This window comes from Oryzias latipes, chromosome 16, assembly GCF_002234675.1.
Source record: "Oryzias latipes chromosome 16, ASM223467v1".
Taxonomy (NCBI): domain Eukaryota; kingdom Metazoa; phylum Chordata; class Actinopteri; order Beloniformes; family Adrianichthyidae; genus Oryzias; species Oryzias latipes.
The window spans coordinates 24117312-24134896 of record NC_019874.2 but is presented as its reverse complement, the minus strand read 5'-3'; the positions used below and the strand labels follow the sequence as shown (position 1 = coordinate 24134896).

General features: G+C 38.2%; 1 protein-coding gene across 1 annotated transcript in view; it reads left to right on the top strand.

Moving 5' to 3' along the window:
- Positions 1 to 17585, top strand: part of LOC101168984 (myomesin-3) — a 69093-nt gene that overhangs the window by 11229 nt on the left and 40279 nt on the right. The window contains exons 4-12 of the mRNA XM_023964567.1: positions 3074 to 3227; positions 3454 to 3611; positions 4839 to 4931; positions 6152 to 6240; positions 9007 to 9051; positions 11455 to 11595; positions 11676 to 11837; positions 14062 to 14203; positions 15024 to 15223. Coding sequence (XP_023820335.1) covers positions 3074 to 3227; positions 3454 to 3611; positions 4839 to 4931; positions 6152 to 6240; positions 9007 to 9051; positions 11455 to 11595; positions 11676 to 11837; positions 14062 to 14203; positions 15024 to 15223 — 1184 coding nt within the window. The remainder of the gene's footprint in view (positions 1 to 3073; positions 3228 to 3453; positions 3612 to 4838; positions 4932 to 6151; positions 6241 to 9006; positions 9052 to 11454; positions 11596 to 11675; positions 11838 to 14061; positions 14204 to 15023; positions 15224 to 17585) is intronic.

Sequence of the window (17585 nt, the reverse complement as noted above, 5' to 3'; positions counted from 1 at the left end):
ACAAATCAAAATGGATAAATCTTAAAACAAAGCAAAGAAAAAGTTGTAACCAATGTGAAAAATTAAACCTTTTTGAAAAATTTTTGTTAAATTTTGAATGAAAACTATGCTAATGGGGGGCTGGTGTCAGTATGCTGTTCTTAATAGCTGATGTGATTTGAAATGAACCGGTGAGTTCGGGGTTTAAGGGTAGAAGCATTAGTTTGGTTATATATTATAGATACTTTTAAGAGAAATTTCACTTTAAGCAAACACAAAAATCTACTTTGTGTTTATTCTACGAAATAATCAAATTGGATGGAAGTTTTAGAAAACATATGGGGGCCTGCACATGTTCAAGCATTGCATTTGCTCATAGGCTGCTATTTTCTCAATAGTGATGTTTAATTATGCTTTCATTTGCATTGAACAACTGAGAGGATTTACTTCAGTTGTCCCAGCAGCTCCGCCTCATTTTGAAGAGAAGATTAATTTGCTGCACGTGTCACCTGAGGAACGCCAAGACATTTCCAGACTACATAAAATACCTCCTCATGCATGAAGCAACAAAAACTTGCTACACAGCCACTACCTGCACAGTGCATTAAATGAACATGCTTACATATCTTTTATTTTTTACCTTTAAAGTACAGTATAAGCAAGTCTGCATGGTTTAAAACAATTTCAATGAAAGATTTTAGGAGGTTGCACACCAATTAACAAAATAATTTTAATCATCAATTAGCCAGAATTCGGGAGATCCTTCTTCATATGATGTATGACCTATCCTTCCTTACAATGATCCAGCTGAGTCAGTATCAGTGTTCAAATGTCAGAAAGTGAAAATAAGACCTAAAATAAGCCCCAGATCCAGATGACAGGGAATTAATTCCCCTTGTGGATTTATTTGCAACAAAAAAGGCCTTTTGTTCTGAGGTCACTTTGTCCTTTGTGAGTCAAATCTTTGTGCTTTGATATTTGTAGACTTCACAGCAATGGACTTTTCTGTTCTCCAATCCACAGAAAATGTGATTACACTTTTGTCTCAAAAAGGGCATCGTCACCAAGCGTCTACTTCATGATCATGGCTAAGGATAAAACAAGGTTTGGTTATGAATGATAGTTTAAGAGGCCGCATGACTGCCACATATTAGGGTCTGAGCTCTCAGTGACACTCAAATGAAAGCAATATTAAAGTTCCAAAAAATGTATTTTAAAAAAGATGGAGAAACGATTATGAGTGGGTTTTCACTTGATGAAGACTATACCAGGAAATACTTAAAATTGAAGGGAGAACAGTAAGTAATAATGATTAATTTACTCATAACAAGAGCAGAAGTGATAAATTAAGCTAAAAGTTCCTGAGGGCAAAATGTCCCATTTTTTGCCGAGACTTAATGAGACAGCAAATTTTAATATCTATGGGGGAAAAAATGATTTCCAACTAACTGATTTTCCTCTGTATTGACCATGATTTAAAATAAACCATGGATTGTGGAGTCAACACTTTTCTTTGCCTGTTTTCCTTCAAACTAACTTGAGAAGACCCAGACTCCATTCCCTCAATGCTTAAAACCTCTTAGCCCTTGAAAACTGAAACGCTATGTCAACCAGTGGCATCTAAAGTAAAGCAAATGCTTTCATTTGCATATTGATATACACAATTTGTGCATTTAAAAAAATCATTTAGTCAGGTGGGAGGCTGTTAATGCTCTAGTGGCCATCAAGGAAAGAATGTGTGTGAATACTAAAGAATCTGCCTCCGTGTTATTCTGCTACCCATAGACGTAAGTGTATAAACGTGTGAAATATTCTCTCATAATTAAGCCCTAAGGACTGTCAATCAAAATGGCTCAGGATGCACACCCTTCTGTGATGAAATGGAATTATTAAACCTCAGAATCTAAAATGCAGACAACATGCAGGACTGCGGGCGCTATAGGGCATATGAATCAATACATATGGATGAACGGCACGTACACAGGAAATGTTCAGAGCTATAGAACCCTACACACATTTATAAAAGACTGCCAATGGCCTTAACTGGTTCTTCAAACTTTTACCATTTATAAGCCTTTAAAATGAACTCTGATCACAGCAGGAAATAGCTCACTCACATTCACTAAAAAGGGTTAGAAATCTCCATAGATTCACAAAGAAATTCAAGGGAAATTTCCATCTTTGTTCCAAATTAAAACAGGTGGCTCACCAAAGAGACCAATAGGACCAATTTAACTCTGCTATGAACAGCAGTGAGAGTGTGAATATATATCATTACACACTGATAGCCCTTGTAATATGAAAATTTTTACTGACAAAAATATACATTTTTGGCATTAAAAGCCAAATATTAGAAATTCAAAGGTGCGTTTTGGAAAACTAAACACAAAAAGAAGCTGAACCAAAAGGAATAGCTCAGATAAAATCATCATTACCAGCAGGGTTTTGGTATGAAAACAAAGATTTTAGGATTCTGTTCTGCTCCTTGCCCTCAAGTGCTGGGCCTCTCCAAAATTCCAACAGTGGTGAGCCTGGTTGGGCCATGTTTACGAATCTTTTCAGGGACCCCCACTTCTCTTCTCCTGGACGCCTCTCCTGGACCTTCCCCGGGCTGAGTGGGTGGCTGCCAGTAGCATGGAGCCAGTCTCCCTTGAGGGACCCTGGTACCGTAGCTGGGTTGGGGGATGTCAGAACTCCCAAATGGTGGTGGGCTGTTCATCTGGGGATGGGGCTATTCTTCTGGTTGGGCTGTGCTCCTGTACCTCCCTGCTCTTTGGCATTGGGGGCCCCTGTGGCGGTCCTGCTGGGCCTTGTCAGGGTGCCAGACATGATTCCCTGTGGGCAGATTTCCTCTGCCCACCTTTGCTCCTTTTCTTTTCTGTCCCGTCCCAAAAAAACTGATACAAATATAATGACTATAAATAAAGTTTAGCCTAAATTATTTAATTTCATTATCATTTCAACTACTTAATTGGACTTAATCTACTTTAAGAGCAAATAAGGACTTTAATAAATGGGATTTTCTACACCTTTGGATGGGTTGGGAAGTGGCTTTTAAAACAATCCTCAGCTTCTAATTTTTGCTCTTGTTTAGGGAAATCCTCCAGGAAACTATGACTGCTGATGAAGAGCATCACAGAGAATCGTGGAAAATGTTTGGGAATGAGGTTGAGAAAGTGGAGCTGGATGTGATTAGAAACCAGCAGATACTGCGAACTCGTGTTGACAAAATGGATCTTCGCAGGCAGGTATGGTATTTATCTTATAGAATTAGATTTATTTCATTTTCAAATGAAATCAGAGTCAGATTTCTGCATAAAGTTGTCAAGTTACGGCAACATTAAGTCAGCATTGAGATGTTTCGCTTTACTATTATCTGAAACTTATTGGGATTTGGAGGAAAAATTGTATAACAAACCCCGATCTGTTTTCTTTTCAAATAAGAGTTCTTACTAATATTTATTTATGCCTCAGGCTCAAAAGAAGGCAACTCAACAGATGACGTATCTGGAGCGACTGAGTCAAAGGAGTCCAGACTTTCCAGTCCCTCTGAGGGCTCACACAGTCTGGGAGGGGATGACAGTGAAACTCTCCTGCACTGTCCAGGGCTGCCCACCTCCAAAGGTTGAATGGTAAGAAAGTGCATTGGTTAGATGAATTGCAGAAAGAAAATTAATGTTATTTCTTTTACTGAAACAGCAGAAAAAAAGGTTTATAAATCTGTAACTTTGTATCAGTGACACAAACGGAGTAGTCCACATTGGTATTGAAACAAAAATAACTGGCAAAGTGTTTTTGGAGCTTAGGGATTGTCACTGTTCATTTTACTGAGAAACTACCTGAGTAAAATCAGGAAAGGTTGACACTTGAGCTGGGTGTAGATAATCCATGAACTTTACCATCCTACATGGGAGCATTTGAACTACATCTCCTACTAAGAGCTGTTCCAAAACAAAGGCAGAATGGGAGATGAATCCCTGATTTATCTGAGCACTTAATAAATAAAGTTATAACTTAGTATCATGTCACCAGGTGTGTAAAAAAGATCTGAGTAAAAACTTTGTCAAAACCATTTCAAACAAGTCTGACTGAGTATTAGAGATACCATAAAAATAAAAATAAAACCTTAATTAGAATAATAAAATCGAGAAATGAGAGGGAAAAAAAGGTGTGAAATCATGACACAAGAGTCGTAATTTTAGGAGAATAAAGTTGGGTAATTATGAGTAAAAAAGTCCATGCTTTACGATGAGAAGATTGTAATTTCATGTGTCATAAATTGACAGTTTACACAATCAAAGTCATAAATGTATTTGGCAAAATGCTGTTTACTAAGACCAATAGAAACAACAACAAAAAAGAACCAATGTTGCGTTTCAGTATAGAGAAATGAAGCACATTTTAAGTGATTGCTTCAGCATTGGTTTTACAAAGAAAGTCTTTTGGTGAGTCAACATTGCAAGAAAAGAACACTGAAAAGAATTAGCAAAAGCATCTTCGGAAGAAGATTCTTGACCCACAAGGAGTGGATTTCCAGAAGGTGCACCATTAACATTGTTGGCTGTATAGTTGGAGAGGTCTAAATCCATTATGGCGCATTGATTCCTATGAAAAACTAAAGTCTTATGGCATCACCATAAATGGGTGCTTTGATAGATTTAGTCGGCACGTGATGTGGATTGAGGCTTACACAACCAACTTTGTTGTCGAAAAAGCATGGTTTTAGCTTGTGCAATTGTGACTTTTTCTCATGATTCTCGTGACTTTATTCTTGTATATGAACATATTTTTTCTTTCATAGTGGCTGTAACACTCCTATGCAATAAAGAAACAAATCTGTCTTTTTTATTTTCTCTTAGGTACAAGAATGGGAAGCCTCTCATAATGGCCGACCTACCATGGAAGTACAGTTTCCAGCAAAGCTATGGTCTTAATTTCCTAGAGATCAGAAGGTTGGTTACCACCTTAAGCTTAATGCATATAGAGATGATTGCTAGAACTGAGACATGCACCTTAGACATCTTTGCCAATTATAAACTGACGGAAGTGCAGAATTGTACAAAGGCCTAAGGAGATGAGCTATGACTCCCCAAGTGCCATCTTCTAAAGGTCATCAAAATTAAAAACCTGGAAGGGGTTAGTCAGTTTATCCTCCATAAACAATAGCATCCCAAGGAATTTGCATAATAATTAGGGCTGGGTACCGAGCCCCGGTATTGAACCCTGGGCAACATTCTTCAAGACCGCAGTATCGTTAAGATCTGACCTCAACGGTTCTGCTATCAGTACAGGAGAAGTCACATTTTTTTTGTGTCCCACAAGATGTAAATGTTATCTGCCATATTTAACTCACCAAGTCAGTCAATTGTCCGTTAATTAATGATGATATTAATATCACAGTTCTCGCTGAAGAGGAGAGGTCTGTCTGGCTATTTGTGTGCACAGGGGGCGGGGCTGTTGTTCAGACAGCACGCTTTATTAAATCTGCGCCAGAGCGCCCCGACTATCGTGTCAACCTGCTGCTATGATGACCGTATTTTGCGCTCTCTGTGTAGAATACAGTGGAGGGGCGCAGGAAAAAACCACTCGCTGCTGCTGCAGAGGTTGTGAACAGGTGAACAGGTAGAGAGGAAAACCAGGTAGAGAGGCGGGGGGGGCCTTTGGCTTCAAACTGTCAGAAAAATGGACACAAGGGCGTCAGATATAGACGCAGCTATCACTGCGGGAGTTGAAGCACAGACTTTCTCTGCGATGATTTTATGAACTCAAACATTTATTTAATTTGTTTTATATTTACATCATGACAGCAATACGTCAAAACATTGCTGTTTATTTTTCTTTAAATAACTTCTTTTTTCATGTATTTTACTTTTCAAGTTGGAAAAATGTATAAGGTAAAATATTTTGTTAAAAAAAACCATTGCTCCATAATGAGGAAATGAAACACTTTATTTTCTTAATTTGTTATTTATTTATTTATTTATTTTTCATCCTCAAAAAGTATCGATTAAAGTATCGTTAAAATACCGGATCAATAAGCAGTATCAATAACAGTAGTAGTACCATTAAAACCTTAATGATACCCATCCCTAATAATAATAGTGCAACTTCTTTGTTTGTACTTTTCTACTTTCTAATAAGTTAACTATAGGATCCTATGTTCTTTACCAAGGTGCTCTCCTGATGATGCTGCCGATTACAAAGCGATAGCCAGGAATCCCTTGGGGGAAGCTATGACCTTTGGAACACTAGTGGTGAACTGTAAGTTGTCCAACCTAGATCGAATATCGCAATTAATGCAAAAATAGATTTAGAATGTGTTTCATTGTATAAACTGTGGCCAAACTTCAGATGTCATTGAGATGTGGATGTAAGAAAATTTAGCAGAGTCTAAACAAGATTATTGATATGTCGAGCCTTTCTCTGAAGGGACACATATCACCTATCATATCCGCAGGTTTATCCAAAAAGATTTTTTAGTGTTTTTAAGCTTGCGTGAAGAAAGTTTTCTTCATAGGCACTTTAAAGCTGTTTAAAGCTGTTTTTAAAAGCATGCATTAAATGTGAGTTATAAACAGAATTGTTACTCAGCCAGATTTGATCTGATTAAGTGTTTTAGTATAAGTACATGCCATGTATAATTAAATAATAAAAAAACATAAGAGGCTTTAGGGAGCTTGGATAAATTATGCAGATTCTTCTGACTTTTTCTAAATGCACTTGAACCACAGGAGACTGAAATATTAATTGTGTTTTATCCGCTTATGTAAACGTTTCCAGAGAGGAAAAGCAACAATACTTTCACACAAGATTCAAGATGCATAAAGCACCCTGTCAATAACCTATATTTATTTTTAACAAGTTCCATCACTGATAATAATCGCACCTAAGAAATGAGCCTAAATCAAAGCTCACAACTATCACTAAGAAGTATGAACACCCAACACTTTAGTGAGCAAAAACAGGCTGAGCCAGCACTAGATTGACAGCAACCATGCTTCCAGGAGTCAAAGGAGCACACAGCTGCGTGAGATGGATAGATAACCGCAGCAGTGTTTAAAAAGCAAATTAAGCTTGGCTCACCGCTGACTGAAGCCTGTACCGTTGATATTCTTCAGTCATCTGTGCTCCTGCAGCATCTTCAAGGTCATTAAGGAATTGGCCGTTTACATTCCTTCAGCAGCACTGAAACCAAAATAAGCATTATCCGTTTTAAGAATAATCACACATCCTTGCAGTAATTTGCCCTGGTGCATTCACAGCGGAGCAACATTACTAAAAGCAGTTCATAGATTAACTAACTACCAAGGCCCTGGCAAAAGCTCGGCTGCGCCTGTTCATATGTGTAGTAGCTAAATGGATTCATAAAGAATGAGGTCAAACACGTTTTCACTCTTTTTCCCGGGTTTAAACAAAGCTGAGATTTCTATAGTAACTAAGTAGCAAAAACAGAAATGTATGACAGATTTATTTTTATTTACAGTAATCTAGCTACAAGCTACTTGGCCACAGGTGTGTAATTAAGATAAGGAAGTCATACTCTATACATTTTCAGCTGAGATTTTAAGGCAGGCTACGGAGCCCGTGTCCTGACATTAAAAAACTAAAATATATGTCGTTCCCACAGATTAATAACTTGTTCCCACAAATTAATATCTCGTTCCCCCAAGATAATATTCCGTTCCGACAAGATAATATTCCGTTCCCTCGAAATACTATTTCGTTCCTTCGAAATAATTAATTTTTGCGAACGAAAGAATTAATTCATGCAAACAAAATAATTATTCACATCATAAGTCATTCATAAACACGGGTATGATCTCCGTTCGGCCGCAAAAGCCGCTTTCAGCGGTAATCTCCGTGTCTCTGTGACCCACATTCATTCGTTCAAGAAAGGAAAAAGAAAAACAAGAATGATCAATTTATTATCATCTCAATGAGTATAAGAAAAATATCATAAGATTTATGATACCTAGGCTTGCTGCTTTGCCATACGATTCACCGGACATACTAGCTCCACCGCGGAGCTCTTTTGCTTGTCATGCCGACATTCGGGCAGCTGGCTGGCCAGTAGACAGACAGACAGACAGCTCATATTGTAGTTTAGGGTCGAATACATTTTACATTCGCAGGCTAGTAGGCTACATGCTAACTAGCTGATCATTTATCCTGTTACTAACGTCATAGATTTCCAGCAGATACCTTCACATTTCTGTCTGTGTGTGTCTCATTACAGTGCAAGATGTGAGCAATGTCCCGTCATGCATACCCAAGATGCATCTTGGGTATGAGTGATGCATGATGGGATGTTGCTCACATCCATGTTTGTAATGCTAGGATCTATAGGAGCTACTGCAAAAATGGAATCATTATGAAACCCTTTTCTCAAGAAAAAGCGTCCTGTCTTCTGTTTTTCAAGCAAAATAATCTTAGCAGCAAAATAATCTTAGTTTAAGAAAACATGGCTTTGTAACTTCGTAAGACAATTATTCTTACCCCATTGGTAGATATTTGTGGTTATTTGAAAGCATTTTTTTCTAATATTACGCATATTTAACTTTTCTCTTGGAGATCTGTTTTTACAGTGTAAAACAAGGGGTAGTGACAGCAGCCATGGGTAATAAAATGCATGGAGACAGCTGTCAAAATGGTTTATGGGTACTATTATTATTGGAGTGCATGACATGGTTACATTTCTATAATTATTTGTTTATTTAAAGTGACCAAATTGGTGATGAATTACATTTGTCCAGTATGTTATTGAACAAAAGACCAAATAAATCAGACCAAAAACGAACTATTGGTAATTTAGAATGTCATCATGTACAGTTATTGCCCTATCTAAAGGGTTTGAAAGGTTTTTCTGGCCTGGATTAAGAAGAATAATGACTGTGACTGCTACCCCCTGTTTGTTTTTTCTTTCTTTTTTTTGTACTGTCTCTCCATCTACTTATGACATTTTTCTCTCCATCTCTGATCTTCCCTGCATTTCTCCCATCTGTCTTGCGCTGCCTCTTTGTGGTAAAGCATATCACGGAGCGCTGGCTGGTTCAGAGCACTCGCAGACCACCGGTAAGTTTCCCGAAAAAGATTGTCCCCTTTCATTTCCACTGCCACTCTTTCATGTATAGCTCCCTCCCTTACTAAATGAGGCATGACTCGGTAACTTTGAAGACTGTGGCATAATACAGTGCTTGCATATACTGTCTCTTCTTCTTAGACTCAGATGGTAAAGGAGTGCTGCAATGATATGTCCTTGAATTTTGGTTGGATTTTAATGGGTGTCTACGGTGGCCTGGAAGTGCAAATCCCTCAAAGCAAAAAAATATTAAAGATTCCAACAGCAATAATAATAAAAAGCAAAATAATAAAAAAGTATTACATTTTGAAATCGAAAGGAAATTCCAGAAACAAATAAATCCCACACATATCAACAACACAATTGCAAAAAAACAATGACACAAAACAGAGAGCAATAGGTTAGATTGTTTTAATTTGAGCTAGACCTTAAGTTATTTAAAGTAAATATTTTCACATTCAGAGTAATTTTTTACTTATTTGACCAAAATTCTTCCATCCTTTGAGGAGGGCAAAAACTACATTATGCAAATGTAGAGTCTTCAGTGTCTGCTCTGGCTTTTTGACTTGATGGAACAATGTTAATGATACTGTTCCTCTAAAGACAAAGGGCTGTCTGTTTATTTGGTATAAAGAAACAAGGGTTAATGGTTTATCAGACAAGGACCTCTTGTGGGTGTATGAAAAATGACAACCAAAAATGGCTAAAATGCTATCTGTCATGGGAGTGGGGGAGCTTCATGTTATTTTATAGGAAACACCCAGTTTTCAATGCTGAATCTTGTGCAACACACAGGTGACATGTTTTTTGTCTATATGGGAGGGCATAACTTGTTTTATAGTTGAAACGTCTGCATTTGTTACGTTACACAACTTCATAAAACATTCTGTCATCCACAAGATGTCTTTTTCAAAGCATTATTTCACATGCGCATGTCATTATTTTTTCCTGCTAATAAACAAACATAGTTTAGTTTATTTGGTTGTAGAAAATCTGACTAATAATATTCCCATTTTATTTAAATATGTTTGTATATCTCAGGTGTTTTGCAATTTTTGTTTTGCATCCTAAAGTTTACATAACGCATTTGAATTAGACGTCAACTATGGATAGATTGCACATTTTCTTCACAGAACTCAAATCAAGTGAGAAGGATTGTTTCATCCATTCCAACTTCTTGTTTTTGTTCCAAATTATCAGCAGGACAGAATAAAAGAGACAGACAAAACCGTTTTATAGAAAAGTGTTCAAACAGATGATGTCTCTGCACTTTTGCTGAGAAGTACTGCGAGGTGAAACATGATACGGTACAGCCCTCACACGAAAAAATTAAGTGGCAATCACTTTGAACGAAGCTTTATCAGCTTGTAATGGCATCAGGGAATGCTTGCTGTGAAAATGTGCTGAGGAATTTCATGCAGCCATTTTTGTCTAACTGACACTTTATTATCTCAAATGAAGCAGGCCGTTCTTGCCAACACAAATCTCTCAATAAACAAAAGCACAAGTGTGAAAAATGTGTTATTGTCCTGCTGAGAGAAGCAGTGGGTTTGAATGATGCACAGACCTGAGCTGTTTGTTTTAATAATGCTGTGTACGCTGCTGCAATGGCCTGAACTGGAGAGTAAAACACATAACTACAACCAGGATATCACTGTCTCTAAGCACAATTCACAAAGTTTTATTCTTTTGGTTCTTTGTCAAATGAAAATCATGACGGAGTGGACAAGAAAAAAAAAAGGGAAAAAATGCCTTGTGGATTTTCTGGTTTATTTTTGCTCATGTCCTCAGAGGACTTCTACCAGCACATTTATGCCCATAGACGAACGGTCATCCTTTATCCTTTATCACAACTGTACCAGTCAGGCTGGGATAGATTTTGGCCAATCGTTTTCTTCTTTCAGTTTATTTCTAGCCTTTCCCATCCAGCAGCAAAGCAATCAGATCAAAACCTTTTGTGATGGAAATATTGTATTTTTACTATTCGGGATGTATTATTTTTGGATACACACTGTTTTTTTTAAATAAACTTTAGGGGTGTAACGATTCATTTTCACAACAATTGTTGGATTCATATTATAATTTTTGGTCGCTGATACAATTCATAGTTGATATTAGTTCATTTTAAACAATCCAGTTCATTGACCTAAAATGGATCCAGGACATCTTTAGCCAGAAATTCAACCAGAGTGACTCAGAGATATTCTTTATTTTTGCTTCAAGACAATCAAGTGTAAATTAAACATGTGTACAAACAAACAGGTACTTCATGTCAACTCCATTCACAGTTTCCGCCAGTTTCTGCATTTGCCGTATTTCCTCTACAATCTGATTTGCATATTATTATTATTATTATATATTACCCCTTAAATCTGAGTGTCTCCTGTCTCTATTAGCTGTGCAGCTGCAACCAGAAGCCCAGTTTGACACCACCTTCACTCCAACCTGGGCTAAAGAAGGCTCCAGCTTCACCTTGCATTGCACCTTCACCTCCCCTTTACTGCCCTTCCAGCAGGATGTCAGCTGGTTCAGAGATGGTGAGTACAATGAACAAGGAGCCTGATTTATGTTTCTAAATGTTTCTTTTCATTCTGAGGGATTTTATGCATTTTTCCAGGTGTACAGCTGCATCAGTCCAGCACCACGGATATTAAAACATGTGACAACAAGGCCACCATCACTATAAAAGCTGCACACAAGGAGCATGAGGGGGTTTATACAGCCAAGCTGAGGACCCAGGATGGAGTCCAAGAACACAAGTCCTTTGTCTACATTGAAGGTAAGACCCAAGATGTTCTGGATGATATTTTACTCCATTTCAAAATTTACATTTACAAAAATTTTGTTTATATATTTTGCCGACAGTTTACTTTAACTTTTAAGACCCAATCTGATTAGAAACATGTTTTTAACATGTTTTTGTGGCACTTTTTCGGATGATAGAGGACATATATAAAGATAATTATTAATCTTAAAATTGCATTTCTGAGCATTTCTAGATTAAAATCTTTGTGAATCAGGAGCAGACAAAAAACTGCTGTTTGAAAAAGAATGTATTTGTGATCTAGAAAACACGTTAAGTGGGTGGCACGCTCCCTGCTCCACTCTGGATAGCTCCAAAATTGCTTGCCATTTTTGCTGCACGGGTAATATTAAGTTCAGGGTAAGGGTGGTTGAAAGCTAGCAGGAGAGCATATGAACTCATATAGTTATGGTTGATGGGAGGGGGGGGGGGGGGGGGGGGGCGAGATTACTCCACGCCAACGGTCCCCACCTATAACTAAAAGAAGAATTTCTCATGAACCACTGCCGGTCTGCAGAAACAAGAAAACAACATGTTTTTTGACTTAATTTTTACAACAGCTCTACAGATGATCAGAGTGGATCTTTAACAGGCATTCTGATGAAAGTTTGTTTGTTGCAGATGTTCAATTCAGACTAACACAGCAGATGACAAAACTTGTTACTGAAAAATGAGATTTAAAAGAAATTCACTAAATGGACCATAAAAAGTGGGTAAATGGGTAAGGGAAATGTTTGTCTTTCCAAATAAAAATGGACGCCACATCTGCAATGTCTGAATGTAGCTGAATCTGCTGTTGAATCCCAAAAAGACGCCATAATCTTAAGAAATTAGGAATTATTACTTTGTTTTTGGAAACGCCAAAAGTGCAAGAAAAAGAAGCGGCTGCCTGTGCAGTGATAATCTAAGTTTTCAGTTTTTGCTCATGCACTTTGTTTTTCTAAAAAAAAAAAAAATATCTTCTGGTCTTTGTTGGCGTGCCAGAAAGATCAGTATGATTTGAAAATGATGTCAGGCCTCAAAGCAACCTGCTGTTTAAAGTTGTAGCATTATCTCTTTAAAAATCTGGCATGTGCTTAGGAGTGACCTTGAAATGGTTGAGGGTGAAATCTCTGTTTGTGACGTCACATTGGATAAATAGTGTTTTGTGCAAATCCTCTGCCCCAAACACCATTTGTATTCCGGCTCTGCCTTTTACTCCTTGTCCGCAACCAGCGGGGATTCATATGCTGAAATTGCACCATCAATCAAAGTGTTCTGCAGTTGAGGGCTTGTTAATGTTTTCCTGTGAAAGTATACATTCTTCATGGACTTGTGTTCCTTTTGTATGCTGTCTGCAGCGAATATAGAAAGCAGAGAAAAGCTGTCACTTTTCAAATCTCCTCAGTATTACAGGGACTCAGGCAGTTTCTGCATGTTACTGGTGCTGATGAAACCCAATGATATTCTGTGGCTCATTCATGAGCTTAGTGAGCATTAAATAGCATTTTAAGAACACCACGCAAATGAATCTCCTTCAACACTGAGTTCTGGCTCTCATTCAGGAGCCATGTCTTTGTCACACATGGAGGCACTAATTAGTAAATCGGGGAACTTTTCTGCATGTGTATTTTCCCCTTTATTCAGCTTGCATCACTAACTGGGATGACAGTAAAGCAAAAACAAATGCAAATAAAATGTGCATTTTTTGTTGAATTCATTTATTTTCTTTTTACTAAAGTACTGTTTTATAATCCTGTTCTTCTACTTTCAGCTTTTCCCATCTGGGGTCGCCACTGCCAATCAGCTTCCTCCATCTAACCCTGTCTTCTGCATCCTCTCCTCTAACACCCTCATGTCTTTGTTCACTGCATCCATAAACCTCCATCCTCTAGACCTCATACCTGGCAGCATCTTTCTACAAATATATTCACTCTGTCTCATCTGAAAATGTCACAACCACCATCTCCAAAAGTACTTTTTTATAATCACATATATCCACTCATAATGATTTCATTTTTCCTGATGATTTTTTATCAACCCCAACATTTGACCTCACGCGATCTGTAAATCTTACACTTTGACATTTCCTCTCATCCTCTAATGCTTTTTTTCCTCTTTTCTCTAAATATTTGCACTTGTCTTGTACGTTCTCATTCTATTTTGTGTGTGTTTTGCATTTTGTTCAGCTCTGTCATGTCTCTGGACTGTACGTCCTTAGATGCGTCCGCTGCAGCGTTGGGCAGTCCTGCGTCTCCTCTGGCCGTGCAGGTGTCTGATGTTAACAGAGACTACGTCTTCCTGACCTGGCAGCCGCCCAGCGCAGATGGAGCATCACCTATCCAGGGTTACATTGTGGAAAGGTATTTCTCAAATTAACCACGCAACAGGATTATTTTATTAAATCGTTGGGGAAATTTAGTGCAAACGTTCTAATTATGGATCTTAAAGCTTTAAAGTCCGACTCCAATCATCTTTTTGAAAGAAAACGCAATTTTCATTGGAGTGGGTCTTCAATGGTTTTCACTGTATCTTCTTACAACTTTGGGAGTTTTTAGTATGTTCTTGTGGCATTTTCTAATGATGGAGGACATAAATAAGCCGTTGGCGTCTTCTGGCTTCTGTGGGAGCTGGCTGATAACTGGCTGATAACTGACAAATGAAATCTCTGCATTCATGTGTTTCAGGATTCCAGTGCAGATCCGTTTTCATTCTGCTTGGTACATTTCTGAGAATATCTTTGTGTGTGTTTGACCTTGTAAAAACATGTTTTTTCTCATTATTGGTAGTTATAAAACGTGGGATGCCTTCTAGTTCCCTAGCAACCCCTTTAATGGACACAAAATTGCACCGTTTTCTGTCTTTGTTTTCTACAAAGGGAAAAAAAAATGTTTTTTTGCTCAAAACAATCTGAGCTGAGTTTTAACTTTGAAAATCTTTTTTGCTTTGAGATTTTCAGGAGATGATCCTTCACAATTGTCAGCCTTGGCAGTGCCTGTGCTGACGTGCTGTGTGGGCTGCAATGTTTTACAGCTTGTTTTATGATGTTGTGGCCTTTAAGGCTGCTCACAACATCGTGTGCTTGCTTTCTTGTTTACCTTTTATTCAAATGTGCCTTTCCTCTGTTTCTGCTGTGGCATAAACATTATTTCTGCTGCATTGATTTATGTCTTTCTCTCTCAGATGTGAACAGGGTCAGGATGAGTGGGTGCGCTGCAATGTGCATATTCAAAAGATGTGCCACTTCCCGGTGTTTGGGATGAAGGAGAAAACTTTGTATCAGTTCAGAGTTCGTGCTGTGAACCAAGCCGGGGCAGGACGCCCATCCAAAGCCACGGAGGCCGTCCTGACCGGAGATCCTCTGGAGCACACCAGGACGACGGGTATGATGTATACGTGTCGTCACTTGCTTGTCTAATTAAAAAGAAAAACAAGAAACGTACGCCTACTAGAACTCTCTTTAAAACACAGACAATATGCTGCACTGCTTTTCAACAAGTAGACCAAATGCTAAAACATTTTGGTGGCATCTATCTTCAGACATTTTTCACATTGGTTTGACCTTGTCTTTGCTTTGCTTTTGGATTCATACATTTTTATTTTGTCTAAATGTGGTTATTTTTTTTGTTTGTACCTTAAAAACTGTTGAATCTCAATTTTGGGGATTTTTGTTGTAGAAAAAGACCATTTTCTACTCAGGATTTAGTTTGGGGTTCCTTATGTAGTTATGGTGTAAAATATTGATAAAAAATGAAGCTTTTAAAGATAAATTATTAGAACAAATTGTAAAGTAGGAAAAAAGAGGCTAAGTGCCAAAGACTACTAAGAGTTCAGGTTTAAAAATAACTAAAATAAGTTAGTAACATATCAAATGAACCTTAAGTTAGTTTAAAACTTTAGAGTCTTTGAGATCTGTAAAGTTAAAGATCTGAAATATAAAGTAGAAAAGGCTGAGACCATTCGAATATTTAGAAATTATAAATTGAAACATAAGATGACATGCTTCTCCTCCTGGTCTCAGTTCAGAGGAGAACAGCTGATTCTGAACTGCCTGTTGTGAGTTCTTGTTGCTGTGTGGGGCAGTGTCAGAAAAAATAGTCTGTATGATCTTATCTAAATGTCTAAGCTGGGTTGCCTCTTGCCATTTGTGACCTGCTGTAGCTGTAACATTGTCACATTCTGAGCTACGCATATGTTTCTGTATTTGTTCTTTTACTGGCTTTGGTGGGTTTAACTGAGGGGTTGGGGGGGGGGGGGGGGCTAAATCTGCCTTTCACCTCATTACGACTCTATTTTCTTATCTCTTCCTATGGAGACTGGGATACCATTAGCTCTCAGTAACCGCCTCACTAACCACTTTCATTCCACATCCCTATTTATTTTTGTCGTGTAGACTGGAATTTAGGTGTGTCTTTTAACAGTATAAGCAGTACTTACAGTGCTTTCAAAGTTAAAAATGTCAAATAGACTTCTTCAGGAAGTGATCCTGATTCATGAGCTTTTTTGTGGCCCTGAAGGAGAGCGGTCAACCTCAGGTCACAGGTTGAATTCCTGCTCTGCTTGCCGATGTGCATTGAAGTGTCCTTGAGCAAGAGGGTGAAGCTCAGAGCACTAATTCTTTGGAATGTTTTTGTATTTAGTTACCCTCAAAAGTCCAATTAATACTAATAACCATGAATGTGTCTGTACATTATCATGGGGTTGTGTTGTTTCCTACAGTCTTCTGTTTGTTCTGCTTCACTTTAAGCTGTCATCCCCCGGCTTCTACATCATCGCTCCAGCTCACTTCTCTGCTCTTTCTCTGCTCTCTGATGATGAGTGCTGCCCTCAATTTACAGCCATGAACATCAAGACAATAAACCATCACAGAGGACACAAATTAAACCATGCATAAAGAAATCCATTTACAAAAACATTAGCATAAATTACCCACAATATTCACCAAAGACCCGCTCTAATAAAAACGTGTGTTTTTGGTGTTTTTATTGTTCTTGTGGCATTTTCTGATGACAGATGAGAGAGAGAGAGAGAGACAGAGAGACAGAGAGAGAGAGAGAGTTAAGATCCTCTTTATACAGATTTTTGTAAATAAGGAGCAGATGAAAAAAATTTGATATATTTGTGACGTAGAAAATACGCATGGCGGGCCACAAGCTCTTTGCTCCGCCTCATTCTGCATCCATTTGTAGACAATTAGATCCACGCACTTCTTTATTTTCCTCGTCTGAGCTGGTATCTGGCTCAAAACTGTACAGCTGGATCGCTCCAATATTGCTTGTCATTTTTTTATTGCACCTGTAATGTTAGGCTGGGGGTGTGAGGGGCTTCAACCTAGCAGGAAAGCATGTAAACAGAGAACTCACAGCAATGGGGAGGGGAAGGGGGGAAGGGGTTGCTTTGCCTGTTCGTGTTCTTATAAAAAGGCACTCAATAGAAGTGTCTGCTGAATCTATTAGGAATGTAAGTGTGAGGAAAAAGTGGTAAGCAGCCAGGTGTGCAGCCCCTGACACACTGTGCTGCAGGAAAGGAAGTACACGGGTTGGTATGCACGTCTGGTGAAGGGGAGTGAACGCGCATGAAAATGTGCAGCTTATCTGTCTCTGATGGTTAGTTGTATATTTCTGTCCAGCATCTGCTCCGTCACATACATGTGGTACAGCTAAAGTCTCACTGTTATCTTTAGTACTTTAGTAAGTAAAAAACAACCACACAACGCTTAAATGCAAATGAGGGGTAAAAACTTTA